The following is a 26,081-nucleotide window of genomic DNA, read 5'->3' as shown; positions in this document are numbered from 1 at the left end:
CTAGGTGTAGATTTTATGTCTGTCCAGAAAACCAAGAACTGGAAAGTGATGAGGACTAATGACCGGGTTTATTTGGGAAAAGTGACCGGTTACAGAATAAATGTACAAAAACAAATAGCTTTCTTATATGGTACAAATACAGTGTTTAAAAGATAGAATTCCAAGATGAAATGTTTAGATTGATAAAATGTTTCTAAAATATATCTAGAATAATAAACTGGAAAGAATAGCCAGAAAATATTGGGGGAGGAAAGGAGAAAGAGAGTTTGTTTTATTACAACAGGATTAAGTTTTAATTATTAAAATATTGTGATATGGGCAGAAAAATATACAATTAAATCAATGGAATAGAATAGGCCAAAGTGTCTGTATGTATATATCATTTGATAATAAAAATGGTATATTTCCTATTACTAGGCAGTGAATACATTAGTCAATAAGTAAAGCTAGGCTAGATGATTTCTTTCTTTTTACTTTAAATACTCGATTTTTTTTTTTTACTCCTGCCATAAATTCAAGTGTATGAATTCCAGGTTGATTAGAAAGGTGACTATCGGGCCGGCCCGGTGGCGCACTGGATTTCCACGAACTTTTTGAAGTGTATTTGTACAACATGTATTTCCAACTGGGTAATTATATATCACTGTATATGTAACATAATATGATATAATGTAATGTAATAAATTGAATTCTTAAATCACCTAGTTCAAGAATTAAGCCACTGACAATTCAGTTTTGTGGAGTATGCATGAAGCAAATGTACTTCACCGGGGCTGGTTCTCCAAAGCCTTGCAGTTTCAAATATTGACCTTGCAAAGGACAGGAAATTTTCCCCAGGACATAAAGTCGCTCACTGGCTGAGCGCGGTGTGGGCGCGACACCGAGGGTTGCGATCCCGTTACTGGTCAGAAAAAAAAAAAAAAAAAAAAGACAAAAAAGGGAAAAAAAGAAAGGTGACTATAGAAAAGGAAGCCATAAAATAATTTAAAGACAATATAGGGGAATATTTATATCTTTGGGTGGGGGGCTATTTTAACATCTAAGGCAGGAGACTATAAAGGAAAAGGCTGATGTTTTGAATATACTTAAAATTTTAAACTGAAAACAAATTTGAAAGGCAAAGGACAAATGAGAAAAAATATTTATGTCATGTGAGAGGTGAAGGATTGATATCCATCATATAAAACCTAGCTCTCTCTCAAATTAATGAGATAAATGGTCTTGGTGAAATGAGCCCCAGAGATTAACATTAGTTCACAGAAGAAATACCGAGTGAGCCACGGGCCGGCCCTAAGCCTTCAGATTGTTAAAGGATTTTTAGAAATTCGTAATACTTCTTCTGGGCAAGAGCCAGGGAATCAGGCACCTGCCTCACTGGTATATTGGTATGGCTTTTCTGGAGGGCAGTTTGGGAATAAATAGCTTTGATCTTGCCCTTCCACTCGTGGGAACTTTATCCTAAGGGAACAATTGGTCATGTGCACCCAAAGGTGTCTGAACAAGAATATATGTAGTTTCTGCCATAAGCAAGCATTATTTAAATAAAAAATTGGAAGCAACGTGAATGCCTAACAATACAGGATTAGTTAAATAAACTATTCTGTCCGTACAACAGTGGATGCACAGTGCCCCTGCTCATCTAGACACACCTCACATTTGTGCTGTGTTTTAGCAAAGTTTATTCAACAGTGTCACATTTTTACCCCGCTGGAACTTTGTGCAACCTTCCATGATGTGGCTTGGAAACATAAGTGGTCAGTGATTTGTCCAGTGGTGTCCAGGGCTGAGCTGGGACCAAGAGCCACAGGCGCATTCAGCGTTCATAACCTTCCATGATGTGGCTTGGAAACATAAGTGGTCAGTGATTTGTCCAGTGGTGTCCAGGGTGGAGCTGGGACCAAGAGCCACAGGCGCATTCAGCGTTCACTGTACTACAAGCTCACTGCTGGGTGTTCGTCGGGTTGGGATATGGAAAACCTTTCCAGTTGTGAGAATATTCCTGATACACAGAACTGGCAATTGTGTCGTCTAGATTTATCCCTGCCTTGCTTTCCTCTGGCTCCAATGTTCTTTTATTCCTTACTGTGGGGAGGCCAGCTGATCATCGGGGGCGTTCTTCATGCCACAGTGTCTGACTTTGCAGTTTATACTGCAGGGTCTCCTTTTGTAACGAAGGTCTCTGACTGGCAATTTTGTATCATGCATGGCTCTTAACTCTGATCCAATTGAGAAGAACTGAGGAGACTGTTGGATGTGATTGCTGTTTCCTTGACTGGAATGACCTCATTTCCTTGGATTTTCAGGTTTGGACCTCCTTTCCTAATCAGGGAAGACAGGACCATTTCCTGGGCCCAGCTCCAGCAGTGTATCCTCAGTAAGGTCAGCTATCTCATGAAGAGTGAGGCTCCTGGACAGGTCAGTATGTGTGTGCTGGTGGTGGGGAGGTGGGATCTAGGGGTAGTTCCAGGGGGAAAAGAATTTGCTGTTAATGAAGAGTGTTCACCCTGTTTTATAAAACGACTTTGATCTATGTGCAAGGAAGTAACCATTTTATAGCCTGTGTGGTGTTTTACTCTGTGACATTACAAAATACCTTTCATGAATGGAGCTTTTTCTTGTTAAATCTTGCAAAATATCATTAGAATAAAGAGTAACATTTACATTATTCTTCTCAATCTTGTATATTTATGGCTTTTATAGTTTTCCCTAGAGGACAGCACATTGTAATAAGTTGCAACTTATACATTTAGATCAGAAATTTCAAGGAACTTGAGATGTGAATTCTGTGGAAATTTAAAATTGATGATATGTCTACATATGAAAGTCTAGATATTAAAATTGTTTTGTCTAGTTTTTGAAAAACGGAGATAAAAACTCAAAGGAAAACCCCTCTTTGCCCTGTTCATTTATTTATTCTCAGAGTGATAGTTTCCAAATAAAAACAACATTTAAAAATCATTGATTTATAGCTGCTATAAAATCAAACTATTTTAATGGCTGCCTGGCACAGAAGATGTTAAAATTTTTAGGGACAGGTTAGTAACACCAGAATCTCATTTACCCCTAACTATGTTCTCTTAGTAAGAGCTTTTCATCTGGGAGATGTACCAAACTTATTTCAGAGATGATTCCTTATAATTCAAGTTCCTTCCTGCTCAGGGAAAACCATACATTTGATTTAGGATGTATATCAAATATTTGTTAAAGACCTTCACTACATTTGTACCAGCCTTTATCTCCAAAGGATTTTTTCCAATATACTACAAAACTGATCTGCACTGTGCCCAAGTTAGAAACTCCAACTTCTCTCCAAGTAGGTCAGAATATCTAGTGATAGCTTCAGCCACTCCCCAAATCTGTGCTACTGATGGTTGAAAGTGGACGACACCACTTTTATGTGAACATTTAATTCAGCTGCCCTCGTTCTCTACCTGCTCACATACATACACTTTTGCCCCTATGCCTTTATAGTTATTTCAGTTTTAGAAACTGATCAAGCCGTCGGTGGGGCCAGAAAAATTCTAACACAGGCAACCTTCAACTCAACCATGGATGCTTTTCCAAAGGTTCATGGGTAAATGTATGGTTGGGCATACTTTTCTGTAGGAATAATGTGTTCCAAATTTTTGTGAGGCTCCCAGCCTAGCCCACCCTTTTAACCCATAATTCTTTTAATACTATGCTAAATACTGACTCAATATGGTAATTTGAAAAGGATATATTCAGATTGCAACACTGAACTGAAGAGATTAAATGAAGTGACCATGTCTGGAAAGTTGTAAAATGGATCTCCTTAGCTAAGAATAGAAGACAGGAAAAGGTGTCTTACAAAAATGACCAATTTGCTGGGCAGAATTAATTTACATGAATTACGGGGGAAAAAAATTGATCATTGCCAGAACATTTTTACGATACTTTGTAAACTTGGGTGTGTGAAGCCAGCACTATTTCTTTGTGTGCAGGCAGGGTAAGCTGCCTCCATGCAGCTGTTAGTGTCCTGGTTACAATGGCCTCGCCATCCAAACAGCAAGGCTCAATTAGGGGTAACAGAGGAAAAAGAGTTTCCTCCCCCAGATTTAAGTTCACATTCTCATCAGGACATGTCCCCTTACGTGGCCAACCCTGAGCCAAGCCCCTGCAGTCAGCTCGCTCCCAGGCACTGGTTTTCTCTTTGTTGAAGCCATAGGTCAACTAGAGTGTGGATACAGTCCAGTTAGATCTGCAGACTCTCTGACCTTCACACTCAAGACCCTCTACAAGCAGGCTCAGGTTTACCTACCGACCTCATGTCCCGTTGCTCCCTGCAAACATGGGCTGCCACAGCTGATGGAGTCGACTCACAGCTCTTTGCATGTTTTGGGTCATTCTGTCTCCCCATGCGCTGCTTCTCTTTCCTGAACTTATAGTACTTTTCTCTTCTCCCCCTGCCATAGTTCAACCTTCGTTTCCCCAATGTTTTTAAGGCAAAGATGTCTGCCTTTTACCTCTGTCAGGGTTTGGAAGGAAATTTTAATTTTTTTGTAGTTGTTGCCAAGGTCATCAGTGACAAATTTAAGAACTATATTTCCATTATTTGAATGAAGACCCCATTGATTTTTTATTGTGGTAAAATATACGTAACATTTATTTACTTTAACCGCTCATAAGTATACATTAATTACATTCACAATGTTGTGTAATCATTGTCACTGTCTATACCCCCAGTTTTCTCAATGTCCCCAACAAAAACGCTATACCCATTAAACAACAATTCCCCATGTCCTCCTCCCCCAGCCCATTGTGACTGCCCTTCTACTTTATGTCTCTATGAATTTGCCTGTTCTAGGTACTTCATATGACTAGAATTGTATATTATTTGTCCCTTTGTGACTGGCTTATTTCACTAAGTGTCATGTTTTTTCAAGGTTCATTTATGTTGTATCATGTGTCAGAATTTCCTTCCTTTTTGGGCCAGCCCATGGCTCACTTTTTTTACGATACTTTGTAAACTTGGGTGTGTGAAGCCAGCACTATTTCTTTGTGTGCAGGCAAGGTAAGCTGCCTCCATGCAGATGTTAGTGTCCTGGTTACAATGGCCTCGCCATCCAAACAGCAAGGCTCAATTAGGGGTGACAGAGGAAAAAGAGTTTCCTCCCCCAGATTTAAGTTCACATTCTCATCAGGACGTATCCCCTTACGTGGCCAACCCTGAGCCAAGCCCCTGCAGTCAGCTCGCTCCCAGGCACTGGTTTTCTCTTTGTTGAAGCCATAGGTCAACTAGAGTGTGGATACAGTCCAGTTAGACCTGCAGACTCTCTGACCTTCACACTCAAGACCCTCTACAAGCAGGCTCAGGTTTACCTACCGACTTCATGTCCCGTTGCTCCCTGCAAACATGGGCTGACACAGCTGATGGAGTCGACTCACAGCTCTTTGCATGTTTTGGGTCATTTTGTCTCCCCATGCGCTGCTTCTCTTTACTGAACTTATAGTACTTTTTTCTTCTCCCCCTGCCATAGTTCAACCTTTGTTTCCCCAATGTTTTTAAGGCAAAGATGTCTGCCTTTTACCTCTGTCAGGGTTTGGAAGGAAATTTAGCGCCGCTGCACTTCCCAAGCGGCGCACTATAGCAGTGCGCCACCGGGCCGGCCCCTTTCCCCATTTTTGAACTGGGTTATTTGTTCCATTGAATTTTTAACAGGCATCTTCAATTTAAACATGTCACTGATTGTAAGATTCACTTTAATTTCAGAAATGTTAGAATATGATAAAATGTATATTTTTAGAATAAAAACTAAGGTGGTATCTCTTTATGTGGCTTATTTTGTAATATAGGAATATTTATTTTGCATGTGGTATGTAAGATATACTTAACTTGTTTTTAGATAATTGCCTCATTGTGGTGATGATAATCCTCTTAATAAAGTAGGTTAAATTACCTATTAATAATGAGCATAATTGAATTATTTTCCATTAACTGTACCAGTATCTGTTCCAGTTAAACATTTCTTATTTAAATACACTGTTCATTTTGGGGGGAAGATTTAACATGTTAAATATAGTATTAGATCACTGTTAAAAGGTATAGTGTGTAAATCTTTGGCAAAAAAATTGAAGCCTTTATATATCTCAATTTTGAACACCAATTATTAATGGAATATTCAAAATACACTATAGAAAAAAAGATTACATTTTTTGAGTAATTTATGTGCCACTGAAGAGTCTAATTTAAGTCAGCATAGGGACTACATGGTGACCCACCTCCTCTGTTTTTGTCTTGGCAGAATCTGAGGTCTCTGTTCTCCATCCGGGTTGTGGGGCTCTCCCAGGCCTGCAGTTACTTATCCCCACGGGACAGTCGGCCCCTCTGTCACTGGGCAGTTGACAGGTAAGCGGAAGCTCCAGGTTTGGTAAGAAAATGAATGCTTTCTCATTTGACTAGACTCCTTTGAGGCTGTGTATCAATAAAATTGCTACAATGTTATCTCTCCTGGATCACCTACCTCTCCAGCACCAGCCACCATGGTAGGTGCTTGGACACATTCTGTACTTTTAACTCTTATGTGTAGGGAGGTGCTATTGTAGCCACCTCAAAGATGAAGGGACACTGAGGTTCCCAGAGATCAGTTAATTTGCTCACACTTAACCCAGCTAGCTAATGGCTGAGCCCAAATTTGAACCCAAACTGGTTTAACTAAAAAACTCAAATTTATTCAGTGAGGTGATGCTACTAATTCAACCGGAATTGGCCCCAAACTGTAAAAGATTGTGGACTGTGGCTGAGGGACAAAGCCAGTGTGGCCATGTCTCCTGTGGCTCTGATTTTCTGATTCTCAAGTGCCCTCCTTTACAGACCCACCATGTGTGGGCTTGGGAGGCAATCTGCAGGGCTAGCACAACATCTAAGAGGCAGCTTTGCTCTGTATAGGAATTGTCTGGCACTTTTGCACATTTACCCACAGACCCAAAGTTCTCAGTAAGGATCTCCGATTTCCTGACTTGGTCAACCAAAGCTGACTGAACCCATAGTATAGAGATGGGCCTCTCCCTGTCTAAAGAGACCAGAGCTAGGATAAGGAGCAAGCCAGAAGGTAGAAGAAGCCCACCCCATTTTCATCCTCCTTGGCTGGTAGATGCTTTACAGAGTTAGGGAGGCAGCAGAAGTGTCAGCCAGGGCCTGGTTGGGTCTGACAGGAAAAGGGAACACCGGGGAGAAGGCCCCTCATGGCACTCAGTCTCAGGGATGAGAACCGTGCTACTCAAAGGGTGTTCCGCAGACTGGTGCCAGCCTACAAACTGATTGTCACAAATCCATGATAAGAACCTGAGAGGAAGCGTTTAAAAAATGTTAAAGCAATATGTCAGCACAATCTAAAATATGTCAAATATAATAATTTCTTTAAAAAGTAGAACTTGGATTTTGTAAGTCTCCCCAACCCTCCATTGCATTTTTATTATTATTTTTTTTGCAAAAGTATCGGTCTACAGTGCCTTGAAAACAAACTGGTCTTTCACCGTAGGTAGCTGGAGAAGCGTGGAACAGAGTAGAGTGGCACAGCAAGTTGACCGTCCTGAAGGAGGCCCTCCTGAGGCCGCCTCCTTCCTGGTCCACACCTTCTGCTCACCTGGCATCTCACTGCAGTCTGCCCACACCCGCCCAGCCCCAGCCCCACTGGGACAGCTCTCCCTGGCCTCTGACATCCTCAGTCCCTTGCGTCCTGCACAGAGGCCTCCATTCAGCCCCTTGACCCAGCACCTCCTTGTTCTCTTAGAATATTTTTTTAAAATTGTGATAAAATACACATAATATAAAATTCACTATTTTAACCGTTTTTAAGTGTCCAGCTCAGTGACATTAGGTACATTGCTGTGCAGTGGTCACCACCGTCCATCTCTAGAACTCTTTCACCTTGCAACACTGAGACTCCAGACCCATTCAACACTAACTCCCCTTTCCTCCTCCCACGGCACCTGGCAGCCACCACTCTGCTTTCTGTGTCTATGAATCTGACTACTCTAGGTGCCTCATGTGAGTGGAATCGTACAGTTTTTGTGACTGGCTTATTTCACCAAGCATCGTGTTTTCACGGTTCATCCATGTGGTAGCAGGTGTCAGAATTTCCTTCCTCTTTAAGGCTGGGTAGTATATTCCATTGCGTGTTTGTGCCACCTAGAAATATACCTCCTAGAGATTGTTTTGTCTCCTTGAAGTGTTCTCCTTCTCTGGGCCCTCAAGTGCTGTGGGCCTCTGTGACCCTCTCTGGCCCTCTGCTGTCCTCTGTGTTCCATCCTGGGGTGATCTTACTTTGAGTTCCATCTGCCACCTTAATATGAGGCCCCCGGTCCTACGTCTCTAGCCCAGATTTTTCACTGGGATGCAGATTTTCCTGTCCTGCGTTGATGTCTCCTAGACGCTGGAAACTAAACATTTGCCGGTGTGTACTCTTCTTGCTTAAGCTTTTCCTCTTCTGGTCTTCTCTCTCTGGAGGTAACACCACCATCTACTCAGGAACCCAAGCCCAGGACTGGGAAATCATCCCTCATTCTTCCTTCTCACCGTCTCCTTACATCCAATCCATTATTAAGTATTGTCTGTTCCAAATCCTGGTGCTTCCTCCGGTCTGTTCCCTCCTGGCTCATTTCCCACTGTTACCTGAGTTGGGGCCCCTATCACCTCTCACCTGGATCGCTCTGGCGGCCTCCTATTTCACTTACCTGCTTTCGTACCTGTCTGTTACAAACCCTTTAGGGGCCTTCTGGTGTCCACAGGCTGAAGTCCACACTCCCCAGGGTGGCATACAAAACCCTCCCTCTCAGTGTATGGCCTGCCACTCGCCGTGCCTCCACCGTTCTGGCACACACCCACTCTACTCCTGCTGAGCTCTCTACCTGTACAGCCTTTCCCCTCACCAGTCACCTGGCTAACTCCTTCCCGTCTGTCCTCCAGAGCAGCCCGGGTGTGCTCCCTCTGAGTCCCCATACACACCCTGGTGCACGACAGTAATCTCTTTGTTTGCTTCTCCCAGTTGACTCTGAGCTCCTTAAGGGTAGAGATTGCTGCATATGTACATTGCTTGGAGTAGCATCCCTCATAAATATTGAATAATGAATGCACTCTTTCCTGTGTGAATCGGGGCTGTGATCAGAGATGATATACCATGCTGTCTAGTGAATGACTGTTTCCATGTCAAGAGGGCTGCCCTTCTGTGGCCTGGGGAGTTTTGTACAAGAGAGCTGGACTGTGAAGATACCTTCCCACTTCCATGTGTAGATGTCAGTTGAAAAATCCATTATTAAGTATTGTCTGTTCCAAATCCTGGTGCTTCCTCCGGTCTGTTCCCTCCTGGCTCATTTCCCACTGTTACCTGAGTTGGGGCCCCTATCACCTCTCACCTGGATCGCTCTGGCGGCCTCCTATTTCACTTACCTGCTTTCGTACCTGTCTGTTACAAACCCTTTAGGGGCCTTCTGGTGTCCACAGGCTGAAGTCCACACTCCCCAGGGTGGCATACAAAACCCTCCCTCTCAGTGTATGGCCTGCCACTCGCCGTGCCTCCACCGTTCTGGCACACACCCACTCTACTCCTGCTGAGCTCTCTACCTGTACAGCCTTTCCCCTCACCAGTCACCTGGCTAACTCCTCCCCGTCTGTCCTCCAGAGCAGCCCGGGTGTGCTCCCTCTGAGTCCCCATACACACCCTGGTGCACGACAGTGATCTCTTTGTTTGCTTCTCCCAGTTGATTCTGAGCTCCTTAAGGGTAGAGATTGTTGCATATGTACATTGCTTGGAGTAGCATCCCTCATAAATATTGAATAATGAATGCGCTCTTTCCTGTGTGAATCGGGGCTGTGATCAGAGGAGATGATATACCATGCTGTCTAGTGAATGACTGTTTCCATGTCAAGAGGGCTGCCCTTCTGTGGCCCGGGGAGTTTTGTACAAGAGAGCTGGACTGTGAAGATACCTTCCCACTTCCGTGTGTAGATGTCAGTTGAAAAGTAGACTATGGATTGAGTAGAAAGAGATCAAAGTTGTAGGTTTATTGGTAAGACTGATGGAAGGAGGTGGCTTAGATGTAAGTCCAACTTGAACTTCTGAATATGTTCCCCCAGAATTAAAGGGCACAGCCTCTCATTGTGGAAATGGAGGATTTAGGGGTCCTAAAGAGAGAGGCTTCGATCTAGGGATTCCCAGTGTGTCTCCTGTGGATCGAATGTTTGTCCCAAACCTCCACTCTTCCACCTGCAGCGCTGCTTCCGGGAAGCTCGAGGCACGGTGAGGGTGACAGCCAGCCCGCAAGTACTTGGGACACAGAAAGGAGTAACCAGGAGGGGCGGTGACGCCTCCTATCCCGCAAACCAGATCAGCACTTTTCCTCCTTTGGAAGGAATGAGGGAGGGGAAGGAGGGGGCAGCAACGCGCTCACAGCATAGTTCTCCCCGGTGGACAGGAAGGTGAGGCGGGTGACCAGTGTTTGCCCCGAACCCGCGGGGCTTGCAGAGCTGGGAGAACTTCCACCAGACACCCCTCGTTCCTTGCTCCCTCCTGGCTCTTGTTCATGCAGGAGGTGCCACAAACCACCCAGACCCATCAGTGCACATCCTCAGGACACTGTGCCTTCCGTGAGCTTAAAATCTTTTATTGAATCATCTTGGTGACAGTTTGGGACTCATCTGACCCCTCCCCCCTCTTTTTCTTTGCAACAAATTCAAAACACTCTTTTATTTATTTATTTATTGTTATTGAATCATAATAGATTATACATATTTTTGGGATTCAATGTTGGCATATGTCGATCAAATCACTATTACTAGTATACATATTGCTACAAATTGTACTTATTCTTTATGCCCCCTGTCCAGTCTCTCCCTCTCTCCCTCCCCTTTCCCTCCTCCCACCACTGGTAACCCTAGATTTCTTCTCTCCCTCTGAAAGAGTAACGGTTACTCTGTTGATTTGTTGCCTAGATGATCTGTCCAATGCTGAGAGGTGTGTTCAGGTCCCCCGATATTATCACAGAGCAGATGCTGCTTCTGTCACTCTGGAATGGGCTTTGTGGAGAGAGACATCCTCTTCTTTTCTTTGTCTCTGTTGGTGACTCTCCTAGTGTCAATGCACTCCAGTGGCTGGTGGACCATCTGCGTGGTGGTTGTGACGTCTAGCTGCTTTCACGGCAGCCGTGGTTCCTGTGGTGGCTGTGGTGGGCCACCCACATGGAGGTGATATTTTTGGCATGCTCCTTGGTGCTGGTGGCGTGCCTCGTTGTGGGCATAAACACTCTTGGGTACAGACTTTACCACTGCTTGTATCTGTCCTTATTGACTTGGGATAGAACCTCACATCCCCCACTTTGTTTTGGTCACATCTCTCTGCGTTAAGGCTGACCAGCCTTTTCTGAAATGGGTTGAGCGCAAGCAGTTTCCAACTATAGGCTGAGCTATAGGTTGACTCACACCAAGAATTTCTATACATAGGAGGGTTTGGAAGGAGTAGACTTTTAGGTTGTAGAGTTGAACGTGAGGGTGCCTCTTCCATATCGTGGTGGGGGAAGTTAGCAGCTGTCTTTGGACTTCATCAGTGTTGGGTATCTGTGTAGGATGTTCAAGTGGACCTACTCTGTGTACATTGAAAAGGTAGTTGGGGCTGCAGTGGGACAGCTGATCTGTGTCCTTGTAGTAACCAGCAATGCTTAGTGCTCACAAGCTCGCCGGGGAGTAATGGAGAGCATTAATGAGGCAGGGTTAGTACTAAATGCTGAGCAGATCTAGCAACCCAGTGGGACAGCTGATCTGTGTCCTTGTAGTAACCAGCAATGCTTAGTGCTCACAAGCTCGCAGGGGAGTAATGGAGAGCATTAATGAGGCAGGGTTAGTACTAAATGCTGAGCAGATCTAGCAACACCCCACATGGCTGACCTTGGCTTTCAGCCAGTTTGGGGTACTTCTGTGGGAACATCAGTGCCAGGGCTGAAGGCAGACTGTTGGGCCCTGCAGGGCTGTGGAAGGGGGCTTCAGGTTTTCTGATGGGCTCTCTTGTTCTCTTCAGGGCTCTGCGCCTCAGGAGGCCGGGAGGCCCCCCACACGTCAAGCTGGCTGTGGAGTGGGATAGCTCTGCCAAGGAGCGGTGAGTTTAATGAAATTTGCCTCTAGCAGAACTGAGAGGGGGCTTGCCTGCATCCACAAATCTTCCCTGGACTCAGTTTCCCCCAGTGTGACTGTGAGGCTGTGTGCACACATCCTTAGTGCAGTGTAACTCACTCCTCTGAGAAACCTTAGTGAGAATTGTCTGTGTTTAAACCACTGTATAGTAATGATGATGATGGTGGTGGCAGCGGGTGGTGACAGTCTTAGTCAGTGGTTATGCAGTGCTTACCTACTCACCCCAAGCCAGACACTGCTCTGAGCACAGTACACATACGCAATTTATTTAGTCTTCATCACACCCTACGGGTGCTATGGGGTAGGCACTACTATAATCCCCATTTCTCAGAGGTTGAAACTGAGGCACAGAGAGGCTAAGCAAGTGGGTAAGGTCACACAGCTTGTACCAGGCAGAGCTGGGCTTTGCACCCAGACTGTCTGTCTCTTAATCATGCTCTTAATCACTAACCTTGGCTGCCTCTATAATGATGAGTGCATCAGCCTTACTTTGAAGAGGGACGTTCCTCAGTCCAGCAAGTATTTATTGATGTCCTACTGGAAGCTAGTCCCTGTGCTAGGATATGGAAGGCAAAGATGAATAAGCCAAGGACTTGGTCCCTCGAGGAGCTGGAGGAGACACTTCAGTCTTCAGGAGAGTGAGCACTGAGTCAGCACATGTAGATTCCTCATAGACCTTAGGAAGGACGCTGTGGCTTCATGTGGCCCTCGCCTTCCACGGGCTTTGTGTGAGTAGAGACGTAGCTGCAGGTGCTCTTGGAGGTGAGAAGCCCTGAATGTGTCACCGTCCTTTCCGTGCAGCCTGTTTGGGAGCCTCCAGGAGGAGCGGGTCCAGGATGCCGACAGCGTGTGGCAGCAGCAGCAGGCTCAGCAGCAGCACAGCTGTACCTTGGATGAGTGTTTTCAGTTCTACACTAAAGAGGAGCAGGTCCCACCCTGGGGTCCGCTTCCTGGCTGGGAAGGGGGCTGGCTGCCTTTTGGTTTGTTGGCCGTGTGCCGTGGGGGCCTCACGGTCCTGGTGGCTTCCTTTCCAGCTGGCCCAGGATGATGCGTGGAAATGCCCCCATTGCAAAGTCCTCCAGCAGGGCATGGTGAAGCTGAGTTTGTGGACCCTGCCAGACATCCTCATCATCCACCTCAAAAGGTTCTGCCAAGTGGGCGAGAGAAGGAACAAGCTCTCTACACTGGTGAAGTTTCCACTCTCCGGACTCGACATGGCCCCCCATGTGGCCCAGAGAAGCCCCAGCCCCCAGCCAGCGCCAGGCCCCTGGCCTGCCTGGAGGCAGCCGGCCTGCCTGCCCACCAGCTACCCGCCAGACTTCCTGTACGACTTGTACGCCGTCTGCAACCACCACGGCAGTCTGCAAGGTGGGCATTACACAGGTGAGCCTTATCTTGCCTCTCGGCCCTGGCCTGAGCCTCAAGATGTCCCTGGAATTGGCGGTCCTCAGAGGCTGAGCTCCATTGGGCACTGGGAGTGCCCTAGCTCCCCACCCAGCACTCACAAAGGCACGTGCAAGAGGGGAGGGGCCCAGTCTTAGCTGCAGAGCTGATGTCGAGTCAGGTTGGTGGTTGGAATAGAAACTTAGTTACTGCCTGAATTTTCAACCATATCAAATATAGGAGGGTATTATTGGAACTGAGAGAATGACATTTATCCTTATCTGTGATTCAACACAAGGAGTCTCACATATCATGTTTGGTGTCTTTTTATTCTATGGGCACTTTTAATTTTTATTCTTCTGGGGGAACTTGAGAGCAGTAGCTGGGGAACTCTCAATTGTTCATAGTCATCCTTTTAGGCGCCTTTAGAGAGTAGCAGGACTGGTCATTTTTCTCGATTACGGTGTTCCTCCTCTCCCACCGAGGCATCTCAGTGACAATGGGAAGTCTGTACGATAACTACTGGTAGCAGCAGCAGTGGAGTGTCCCACAGAGGCTGATTGATTATAAGATCCTTATGACTCTAAGACATTTAGGACGTGGTCTCTGCCATTGGAGGAAGTCACAGACACCCATGGAGAGAGAAATGAGAAAGCAGAAGCAGGCCAGGGGCCACAGGGTAGACAGAGAGGTGTTGGAGATGGGGTCACACTGGGCCAGTCTGGGCTGGTCACACCTAAAGTCACGGTGGTCACTAAAGCTGCTCTTGTGCTACTGTTTGGGGCCATCCCGTTCTTCTGTAGCTGTCCTGTTCTGGATGAGAGGGGCTCCCACCTTGGTGGCCTCTAGGAATGTCCTGTCCAGTCACTTCCACAGTCTCACTTCTCTGGGCTAAACGTGGCTCAGCAGAACTCCCTCGAGACCCATATATATCTTGGGAGACATCTCTCTTGCTGTATTAACCTCAGAATTTTTTATGAAGAGCATTAGAGCTGTATTAGTCCCTGTGCACACATTCATGATGACAATAAGGACAACTGGACCTTGGGTCTTGTCACTCCATGTGCTGAATGTGCTGTTCGCTCCTTATCTGCTGTGAGGAAAATAGAATAGTCAGGCCCCAGGTCTGGTTGGGGGTGGTACAGCACATTCTTTGTAAACAAGTTGTGTGTGTGTGGGTCTTGTCACTCCATGTGCTGAATGTGCTGTTCGCTCCTTATCTGCTGTGAGGAAAATAAAATAGTCAGGCCCCAGGTCTGGTTGGGGGTGGTACAGCACATTCTTTGTAAACAAGTTGTGTGTGTGGGGGGGGAGTTGGTGCAGGTGTACACCAATGTATCTTTTTAGTTTGTTGCTATTCTTGCCTGTTCTTGAGTTTGTGAAGCAGAAGCTGGCCAGCAGAGAGCTCATGTCTAAAAATAGAGCATGTTTACTTTGCTGGCAGCTGCTCAGTTTTTCTTTGGACTTTGCCCTAGCAGTTGAGTTTCTCTTTGGACTGCCTAGCTATTAGATGTGTGTGTGCTGAATAAAGACCACTCTTTCTTCACCTACGGCTCCAAGGACCCTTTTTCTGATTACCTAGCTCATAGACGTGTGTGTGAAGGGTTTGTGACCTAGTCTGGACAATGGGCTTGAGGGGTCTGTGAGCTCCAGACCCAGCCCTAGCTCTACACTGCCAATGCATGGGTTGGCCCCAACATAAATTAAGAACAAAGATCTAAAATCACAGTGGGAGTTAAAAGTAGTATAAGGAAGGGTTGTGTAGAAAAGTAGTATAGGTTGTATAGAAGTAGTGATACAGGATGTGCTCAGTTTCCCTGGGCTGGGGTTTCAGGACATACATCTGGGTTTCCAGACACTCCCTGAGGTCTCAGCCCCTCTCCTCTGAGCTCTCCCCTGGAGGAAAGTAACTGTTGCCAGTTAGACCTATTTTTAGCACCAACATGGGAAAAATGAGACAAGGGGCGGGGCTGGCTTATGCAATCCAGTGGCTGGGCGTGCTCAAGAGATAGCACACAACATTCTTGGTACCTACAGCTGGGAACCACCCCCTTAACTGAATATTTACTGGATAGAAAAACTATAGAAGCCAAATCCCAGTTGAAGGCAGGGTTGTTGCTGCTCACTCTCCTGGTGGTAGCGTGCACTTCCCTGGCTGAGGTGTGTATGTTTTATTTTGTATCTAGCTCGCTCTCATTCTCCTGAGCCAGCCTGCACCCTCTACTGAACTTTAAGTATGTTTTTCTGGCTTTCATGTTAGACTTGATGCATGTACTGAACTTACTTTTGTATTAAACTTGGTGTGGGCCCTGCTCAGTCTCTACAGCTATGCCACACTCTCTCCGTGGAACCTGTATTTCTTATCTGTTATATCAAACGTGTTCTGTCTACTGTGACTCTGCCCTTGAATTCTCTCCTGTGGGAGAGTCAAGAACCTGGTAGGAGGACTGGATGGGTTGGGGTTGACTGTTGGGCCCCCTGGACCCTACCTCTGACATCAGCAGTATAGGAAAGTAGTTGTATTAGTCCATCTGTGTTGTTTATAACAAAATGCTTGGAACTGGGTAATTTATAAAGAAAATGAAATTTATTGCTTACAGTTTCTGAGGGTGGGAAGTCCGAAGTCCATCTGGTAGTGGTGACAGTGACCCAGGGGTCTCACATTGCAAGACGGTGGAAGCAGAGAGAGAGAGAGAGAGAGACAGACTCTCTTCTTTTAAAGTCCTTAGAACCACGCCCCTCATCACCATTTTTAATCCATTCACTACGGCATGGTCCTACAATCCAATCACTTCTTCAAGGCTCCACCTTTTAATGACCATAATAGGATTTCCCACCCTCTTAACAGTAACAGTGGGGGCTAAGTTTCTAATACATAAAACTTGGGGGACACAATTCAAGCTTCAGGGAATTTTGGGGGGACATAATTCAACCCACTACAGTAGTATAGTATATGAGGGCTGCTACGTGTGTGCACTGTGAACTCTGCCTGTCAAAAGCAAAATTCAGATCCCTCCTAGGCATGAGCATTAAAGAGTAAAATTCACAATTTTGGGGGAGGTGTTCGGCAGCACAGGGGGCCCAGTTTCTGTGAGAGTTACAGAGCCCTCCCGGGGTCTGTGTATGCTCATAGCACTGCCCCCACCTGCCGGAAGAAAGCAAAGGGAGAAAAGCCCCAGGGAAAGGGTGGGAGCAGGGCAGTCTCCAGCAGAGCCAGAGGTTCAAACCCCGGCTCCTCTGCCCAAAGGGCATAGCTTCTGCCCCACAGAGATGAGTGACTCCTAATATGAACAGGTCTCCAGATGGTATAGGGTGTTGTAGATGAGCATCAGCTCCCTCATTTAGGGGCAGCACACCCCTCCAGTAGCTTCCTAAGAGCTTGGCATTTTGAGTCCTTGTGTGTCAGAAAATGCCTTTAATCCCAGGCTTGATTGACAGCCTGGCTGGATGTAGAATTTTATTTTATTTTATTTATTTATTTTTATTTTTATTTTTTTGTCTTTTTTTCCGTGTCCGGCAACGGATCGCAACCCTCAGTGTCGCCCCCGTACCGGACCAGGACCGGCAACGGGATCGCAACCCTCGGTGTTGCCCCCGCGCCTCGCTCAGCCAGTGAGCGGGAACCGGTCTGTATGTGGGATCCGAACCCTCGGCGGGAGCGCCGCCACGCTTCCCAAGCGGCGCACTAGCGCAGTGCGCCACCGGGCCAGCCCCTGGATGTAGAATTTTAGATTGAAAATCATTTTTGCTTTAGATAGTGTTACTCCATGGGGAATAGGGGTGTGGAATGGGGCTTTGCTGTTGAGGTGGGTCAGGCCAGTTTGATTTCTGTTCCTTTGTCTGGGACCTATTTTTCCTTCTGGAAACTTTCAGCTTCTTTATCACTCTGGATTTTCATGGGATGTGCCTTCATGTGAGCCATTTTCTATTCCTTGTGCTGGGCGCTCAAGGGACCTGGTGTGTCTACAGATGTGGGATCTTTAGGTCTGGGGAATTTTCTTGTGCTTGTTTTTTAAATTTAATTTTTTGAATAGATGTATATTCCTATGATTAAAAAATCAAATGATATAAAAAAAAGTACACAGTGAATAGTCTTGCTCCTACCCTTGTCTCCCATCCAACTCCAAACCACTTTTGTTAGTTTCATGTGTGTCCTTGCAGAGTTTCTGTATGCAAGCACAAGCAGATACACATACAGCATAGATATTCCTAAACTTTACTCCCCCCCGGCCAGTCCTTTCTAAACATAAAGGTAGACTACTTTATTAGTCTGTTTTTGTGTTACTATAACAAAATACCTGAGACAGGCTAATTTATAAAGAAAAGAGGTTTATCTGGCTTACGATTTGGGGCAGCTGCATCTGGTTCAGGACTCCGGCTGCTCAAGGTAGAAAAGGCACGCAGCCAGTAGGTGTAAGATCACATGGCAAGAGGAAGCAAGAGAGAGGGAGGTGCCAGGGTCCTTTAAACAACCAGATCTCGTGGAGCAAGAAGTCTCTAAGTGCCCTCCCCAGCCCAGGGTATAAATCTGTTCATGCGGGATCCACCTGCCATGACCCAAACAGCAACTAACACTTGCACATTTGGGATCAGATTTCCACATGAGCTTTGTGGTGGGGGACAACATATCCAAACTCTATCAAATACTATGTACAGAATTCTGAAACTGGCTTTTTTCACTTAGAGATCTTTCCATGTTAGAGAACTATGGCATTCTTTGTTTTAAACAATTGCTTAATATTTCATTGTACACAGGTACCACAGTTTATTTCACTAATCTACTCGTGGACATTTGGTTGTTTTCAAACTTCCATTATAACACTGCAATGAATACTTTTGCACATTGTATTACTTTGTGTGTGTGTGAACTTTCTCCCTCTGTGGTGGGTAGAGTAATGATCTCCCAAATAAGTCCTAATCCTCAGAGCCTGTGAATATGTTAGTTACATGGTGAGGGAGAGTAAAGATGGTTAATCAGCTGACTTTAAGATAAAGAGATGAGCCTCTATTGTCTGGGTGGGCCAGATATAATCCCAGGGTCCTTTAAGTGTGGAAGAGGAAAGTAGAAGGGTCAGCAGATGATGCCAGGTGGGAAGGACTCAACCTCAACCAGTCACTGCTGGCTTTTAAGAGGGAAGGGTCCAGGGCCAGGGAATGTGGGTGTAGACTTGAGAAGCTGCAAAATGCAAGAAAACAGGTCTTCCCTGGGAGCCTTCAGGAGGAACACCTTGATTTTATTTTATTTATTTATTTATTTGTCTTTTTTTGTGACCGGTAAGGGGATCGCAACCCTTGGCTTGGTGTCACCCGCACCGCGCCCAGCCAGTGAGCGCACCGGCCATCCCTATATAGGATCCGAACCTGTGGTGGGAGCGCTGCACTCTTCCGAGTGCGCCACAGGGCCGGCCCAGGAACACCTTGATTTTAGACCAGTGAGACCTCTTTCAGGTTTTTGACTTCCAGGCCTCTACAAAATAACTTTGTGTTGTTCTGAGCAGCTGATTGTAGGGCAATTTGTTGCAGCAGCATGAGAAAATCAAAACACCCTCCAATAGTCTCTAATTTTCTTATCTTTTCTCTCTTATTTTCCATTTCCTTGTTTTTTGTAATTGACTCTAGGAGATTTCCTCAACTTCATCTTCTAACCGTGTTTCTTAATTTTTTATTTCAGCTCTCATAATTTAAACTTGCAAGTGCTCCTCTTGTCCTAGGTTTCTTTTCCAGAGCATTCTGGATTTGTTTTTGACCCTCACTTGGCCCGGGTTTTTGTGGTACCTGATACCTTCCCTACTGAGTGTCTGAGGGTGCATTGGGGTGCACACACTCTGGGTTGAACCCCCTCCACTCGGCCGGTGGGCTACCCCTGCTCCATCTGCTTGCTGGGCTCTCAGAATCCAAGGGGTTGCTTTTTCTCCCTTTGTGTTTTGATATTGTGGGTTTATTTCTTTTTAGATCTTTTACTTTCTGGAAGTATAGTCATTTCACTACATTTCAGATTTTGAGAAATCAGAAATGCCTTGTGTTCATTTTGAATATGTTGGATAGGTAACGCTTTCCTGTATTTCAAAACTCACACAGCCTAAAACATTTAGACATGAAAAGTCTCGGTCCTGTCTTGTCCTTTTTCTGCCCCCCTTCATTCAAGGACATTTTTAATAGGTTCTTGTATATTTTTCCATAGTTTCTTGATGTAAATACAAGCAATTGTAAATAGTAAACACAAGCAATTATATACAATTGTGAGTATATTTTTATAGATAATGTGTATATATATTCATTTCATCTATTTCCTCCCCATCCCCTGATTTAAGTAAAAGTAGCATTTTTTTCTGTGTGGCACCTGGATTATTTTTCCCTTTAAATCTGTTTGGAAATCTTTCTCTATCCCCGCTTACAGAAAGCTTCTCTACTCTCTTTTATAAGTGCACTGATTAGATGTAGCAATTTATTAAATAAGTGCCCTATAGAGGGACAGGAGCTGGTTCATTCTTTTGCTGTTACAAATATTACTGTCATTATCCTATACATATGTCTTTTCCAACAGGTACAAGTTTATCGTTAGGATAAATTCTCAGTCTTGGGACAGCTGTGTCTGTATTTTGACAAGTACTAACCAATTGCCCTGTACAAAGGGCAGTAACTGAACGCCTGTTTCCCTGTAGCCTCTCTAGTACAGTGTGCTGTTAAGCTTTTGGATTTCTGCCAATCTCCTAGGTGGAAGATGGTATCTCAGTGTAAGTTTAATATTCAGCTTCTTAACAGTGTAAGTGTGAGCATCTGTGCTTATGTGTCAGAGCCGTTGTGGTTCCTTTTCTGTGATCTGCCTGTCCATGTCCTTTGACTGTTTTTTGAATGGGTTGTTGTAGCAATCTCTATGTGACATCTGTCAGTTGACTGTTCCTGTGGTAGTTTTTTGCCATGCAGAAGGTTTTTATTTTTGCTTTTCTAGGTAGCCAAATTGTCAGTCATATCTTTTAGGGCTCTGGATTTCAAGTCATGATTAGAGAGCCTTTTTCACTCTAAGACTAAAAAGTGTTTTTCCTGTGTTTTTTACTAGTACTGGGGTACTATAGTGACCCGGTATGCACATCCATTTGTATGTGTGTGTGTGCGTGTGTTCATACATATATATGGGCTAAACAAAATTTCATGAGAAAATAATTATATTTACTACATGTGATATACCTTGATCTGTTCTATTCTAGAATAACATACATTATTTCATTTTTTTAAAAAGTGCTTTAAAATATTTTTTAAAAAGTGCTCTGATTACCAGTGTGCTAATGGGCTTATGACCTGCAATTTGGAAAACATTGAACTATGTAGAAATTCAGGATCATCACTCATCCATTCATTGTACAGATGTTTGTTAAGTACCAGTTCTATGCCAGACCCTGTGCTAGGTGCTGGGGCTTCCATGATGAACAAGATGAATATGAAATCCACCCTTATGGGACTTAAGTCTAATTTTGGAGACAGACCATAAGAAGGTGCTTGTCATTTTAGCACTTTCACTACCTGACTTTATGAAAAGGCTATTGATTGACTGATTGCATCTGTGATAGAGATAAGGCCTCTCGGAGGATGCCCCATGTAGGCTAAGAGCTGAAGGATGAGGTGGGACTAGCCATGTGAATAATGGAGGAATTGCATTATGGGTAGAGCTGCTAGCATGTGCAAAGGCCCCGAGGCAGAAAGTGTGTAAGAAATGATGAAATCCTGTTGTGGCTGAAGTGTAGTGATTCAGGGGTAAGTGATGCCAGAGAGAACTGGAGAAGTAGGCAGGGCCAGATCCTGCCAGGCACTCTAGGTCATGGATAGGAGTTTGCGTTTTTTTCCAAAGGGTGATGAGAAGACATTTAAAGGTTTTAAGCAGACTAGTAAAGACATAATCTGACCTACAAATAGAAATAGTCTCTGCTGTATGGAGAATGGGTGGAAGGGAACAAGAAAGAAGTTGGAATTTCCAGTTAGGACAATGTTCCTGGGCATAGGTGAGAGACAGTACTGGCTGGGATGTGGGTGTTGACAGTCAAGGTATTCCAGACACATTTTGGAAGTAGAATCAGGAAAAATGGCTTTTGGGCTGGGTATGGGATGGAAGGAAAAAGAGGAGCAATGACAAATTCCTAGGTGGCCAGCTTGCATTAGTTTGGGGTCAGCAAACATGATCCATGGGCCGTATCCAGTCCAGGGCCTGCTTTTGTGTAGCCCATGAGTTAAAAATGTTTTTTACAATTTTAAAGGTGGTAAAAGAGAAGAAGAAAAAGAATAATATGAGGGTACTTCAAAAAGTTCATGGAAAGATTCATATGATCTTTTAATTCTCTTTTTCCACAAACTTTTTGAAGTACCCTCATGTGTGGCAGAGAACATATGTGACCGTATGTTACCTGCAAAGTCTAAAATATTTGCTGTCTGGTCCATTACAGAAGTTTGCTAACCTCCAGGTTCGTGGGCTTTGGTGCTGTTCACTGAGGTGTGGAAGGCCAGGAAAAGGATATTTTGTTGTAGTTATTTGGGAGGTGGTGAGAATCATATTTATGAATTTTCTTTAAATGTTTGACTTCAGCTCTTAGAAGAATACCATAATTCCAACTGTGATTCTCATTTTTACTTTTATTGCATACTCAAGCAACGATGTGTATTTTGAAGTTTCTCAGAAGACATGGGGTGAACATGGACATTATTGTCTGGCTGCATAATTTGGGGCTTCTTTTTACTGGAGATTTTGCCTGAGCAAAGATATAACACAAAGATTCAACTTAAAATAGCACTCTTTATAAGAATAAGAATCTGGGAGTATAACTTATTGATCTTTTCTGATTCCTCAAAATTTATTTCTGGCCAAAAACGGACTGTTTTTTCTCATTCTGTTATAAGCACGTCCATTTTTCAGCTATGCCAGTGGGAATTGTCTTCCTGCCTTTTGGGACTTCAATAATTGAGACTTGGGTTTGGACCTTTGCAGCCTACTGCCGGAACTCTCTGGATGGCCAGTGGTACAGTTACGACGACAGCGCTGTGGAACCCCTTAGAGAAGAAGAGGTCAATTCCAGAGGGGCTTACATCCTGTTTTATCAGAAACGGAACAGCATCCCTCCCTGGTCAGCCAGCAGCTCCATGAGGGGTAGGTGCTGCTGCTCATTCCAGGACAGGGGGCTTGGGAAGTGACTCTAAGAATTGGGAAGATGCTCAATCAAGCATGAAGGAGCAGATTAGGTAGTCAAAGATCTGAAAGAGCAAGCCCTGGCTTCTGCTATGGAAAGCTGAGCACCACAGGCTAACAGTGCATTTGGCAGCATGTGGGATGGATGTATTGCAATTGAAGAAAGGGGAAAAGAATGATTTTTTTTTTTTGCATCTGGGCAGGTGACAGTTGGCTGTCTCACTCATGTCAAGCCAGATCTAATTAATCTTGTGCCCTATAAACCTGTATTAGTTCTGTTAGAAAGGGAGGGGGCACTTTAAGGGATGCAGGGCCTTTACAGGAAGTGCAGCTGCTTAGCTGCACCTTAGCCATTTGTTTATTAGACAGCCTCAAACTTGCTCGGAAGTCTAGAGAAAAAAAATACCCAAGTTGACCCTTTTATATGATTTTTTTCACTCTGCAAACCAGCCATCCTTATCTTTGGGATGAGAGAGTTTTTCTTTTTTTTAATTAATCAGATTTTCTCCTAACAGGTTTTGGAAAATGACCAAATAAAACCCAGAGTCCTCAGCAGGCATAAATCAAACCTAATGCAAATCTGGCTTCCATTTATAGAAGGCAGACACCAAAAGAATGAAACCTAATATATTAGAGAAAGGCAGGTTTTCTTACTGTCCGGTATAACAAAGATAATGTCTCCTTCCACAGCAAAGGATATGCATCCTTAACACTCATTATGAAAGATTTGGTTTCCCTAAACTTGGGGCATGGTCCTAAAATACAGCTTACTGTGTGTTCACTGTGGAGCTGGGGCCATGGGTGCTGAAGAGAAAGTGCTGTCACTGTGACTACGGCTATTGCTCTGAGTAATAGCCCATTGGCTCTGGAAAAACAAACAAACAAACAGAAAAACACATTTAGGAAGCCAGAGTTGGTGACAGGTAATTTCATGGAAAGCATTTCAGTGCTTATCAGCACTTTCCTTTCTGTGCCCAAATGCCTCTCCCTAAATGTTCAAGCTTGGTCACAGGGGTTCCCAACTGCAGATTTCTGCTCCGCTTATTCACTTCTGTTTCTGCAGCGCTGCTCTGGTTCTGTACCTCCAGGCCTGAGGGATGGGGGTGGGGATGGGACTCTGGCCCTGACAAGCCCCCCGGGACTCCAAAGGCCTGCAGCAGGGTCCAGCCTCTTCCCTGTGCTTCTTCCGCAGGCTCCACCAGCTCTTCCTTGTCTGACCACTGGCTCATGCGGCTCGGGAACAATCATGGCAGCACGGGAGGCAGCCTGTTGTCCTGGAGCTCTGCCCCCTGCCCCTCCCTGCCCCGGGTACCTGACCCTCCCGTCCTCACAAACAGCCTCTGCAATCAGGAAAAGGGTATGTTGGTTAAACTCGCTGATTTTATTTTCATTTTCTACAGCAACCATTGCTCCTCCTCTTTATGAAAGTGTTGCATAGCCATGTAACATGTTAGAGAGGTTTATTCATCTCTCAAACAGAGTCTTCCATGACCTGCCCTCGCCTCCCTGTCCTTCTCGTCCACTATTCTCCAGCCACAGGTATCTTCTCTCTCTGCTCCCGTGGAGCTCCCTGGGTTATGGGGAAGACAAAACGTGAGCGAGTAGACTAATGCAGCAATGTGATTTAGAGCAGGGATAAGGGCAAAGAGCCAGTCATCAGGGAAGAAGGTACCATGGCCAGGGGTGGGGGAGAGAGTGTGCTGAGGGCCCCGTTAGCTAGGGCAGGTGGGGAAGAGCTTTCTGGGGAGGTGACATGAGTGGAGACCTGAGTGAGTGGGAGAGTGACTTGTGTAGAAAGTCTGGGGAGTGTGTCCAGGCAGAGGAGCTGTCCGGGGTGAAGGCTGGGAGTGAGCAGGGGCTGTGCATGACGGTGAAAGAAACCAGTGCCGTGGCTGGGGCAGAGTGAGCCAGGCGTAGAGTGAGAGCAGGTGGAGGATGGGGCAGCGTGGCGTGAAGTTTGCACTGTGCTCTGAGTGCAGTGGAAGCTACGGGAGAGGTGCGAGCAGGGAGGGGACCGATCTGAGCTGTATTTTTAGAAAGTCTACTCTGGAGGCTGTGTGGAGACTCCATTGTAAGGGGCAAGAGTGGAAGTAAGAGCGCCAGGTGGGATGCTGTTGGGGCTGTGTCCAGGTGAGAGAGTGGCGTAGGCCAGCGTGTTAGGGAAGCAGTGGGCAAATCTGGGTAGATTTTGAAGACAGGGCTAACAGGATTTGCCGATGGTGGATGCAGGACATGAAGGAGAGAGAGTCATCAAGGATGACTCTTCGTTTAGGGTCTAAATAGCCAGGTGAATAGTCGTGCTATTCATGAGGTGGAAAAGGTTTGGGTAGGAACAGTCAATTTTGGAGAGAACTCAAGACATTTTTGACATGGTAATTTTGAGCTTCCCGTAAGGCATCGTGTCAACATGATAACTACGAGTGGAGTTAGGTATGTGAGAGTCACCAGCACGTGGGTGGAAGTGAATGCCACAGGCTGGCTGAGCTCTCCTGGGGAAGTTGTAAACACAGGAAAGAGTGAAGACTTAAGACCAAACCCAGAGCTCTCCAACATCTAGGGGTTGAGCGAGGGTGGAGCGGCTGGGGAGATGGGGAGAAAAACAGGTGAGTGTGGTTCACAGATGCAAAATAGAGCTCTTTCAGAAGGAAGTGGCCGACTGTGTCACACACTGCTGGGAGGCTGAGAAGGATGAGGACGGGCAAGTGACCGTCAGGCTAGGAGACCACCCGGGACTTGCCAAGAGCATCTGCCATGGATTGGAGAGAATGGAAGCCGGGCTGCAACGGGGGGGAAAGGGGTGGTGTTGAGGAAGTGACAACGGACACATGCACCATCAAGCAAGGTGACCAGAGGTCGGCAGCTCAGAGGAAGGGGCTGACAGTGGTCGTTTGCTTTTCTTTGCAAAATAAGGACAGCACACATTAGCGTTCACATGATCCAGTCTAGAGGGAGAAATTGATGATAGTTCAGGAGAGCAAGGGGATAACTGTAGAAACACAGTCTTTAGGGGTGTGTGTGTGTGTGTGCGTGTGCGTGTGCGTGTGCACGCACATGTCCGCGTATGCCCTTAGCTTCTGTTCTCCTTCAGCCAGAAAGTCGGAGCACATTCAAATTAGTTTTTTAGTTTCTTTATTTCCTACTGGCTCCTAATTGAGTTTTTTTTTTTTTTTTTTCCATACACCATCGTATGAGTTTTTTAAATAAAAAAATTAATAGAAATGTTATATATATAGAAATATATATACTTGTGATTAATATGCTTTATTGTCTATACTACATATAATATAGTATAAATATATTGATTGTTATATGCAGTGAAATGTACTAATCAAAAGTATACCTCTGATGAATTATTGTAAAATGAATGTACCCATGTACCAGATTAAGACA

The 26,081-nt window shown here is 45.2% G+C and overlaps 1 protein-coding gene across 1 annotated transcript in view; it reads left to right on the top strand.

The window, feature by feature from the left end:
* USP43 (ubiquitin specific peptidase 43) overlaps positions 1-26,081 on the top strand; it is a 79,439-nt gene that overhangs the window by 37,305 nt on the left and 16,053 nt on the right. Inside the window, exons 10-16 of the mRNA XM_008590728.1 lie at positions 2,304-2,415; positions 6,264-6,367; positions 12,027-12,104; positions 12,941-13,067; positions 13,174-13,522; positions 22,494-22,652; positions 23,884-24,048. Of these exons, the coding sequence (XP_008588950.1) occupies positions 2,304-2,415; positions 6,264-6,367; positions 12,027-12,104; positions 12,941-13,067; positions 13,174-13,522; positions 22,494-22,652; positions 23,884-24,048 (1,094 nt within the window). The remainder of the gene's footprint in view (positions 1-2,303; positions 2,416-6,263; positions 6,368-12,026; positions 12,105-12,940; positions 13,068-13,173; positions 13,523-22,493; positions 22,653-23,883; positions 24,049-26,081) is intronic.

Source organism: Galeopterus variegatus, unplaced genomic scaffold (genome assembly GCF_000696425.1).
Source record: "Galeopterus variegatus unplaced genomic scaffold, G_variegatus-3.0.2 Scaffold6338, whole genome shotgun sequence".
NCBI classification, from domain to species: domain Eukaryota; kingdom Metazoa; phylum Chordata; class Mammalia; order Dermoptera; family Cynocephalidae; genus Galeopterus; species Galeopterus variegatus.
This window is presented reverse-complemented; position numbering and strand designations above follow the sequence as displayed.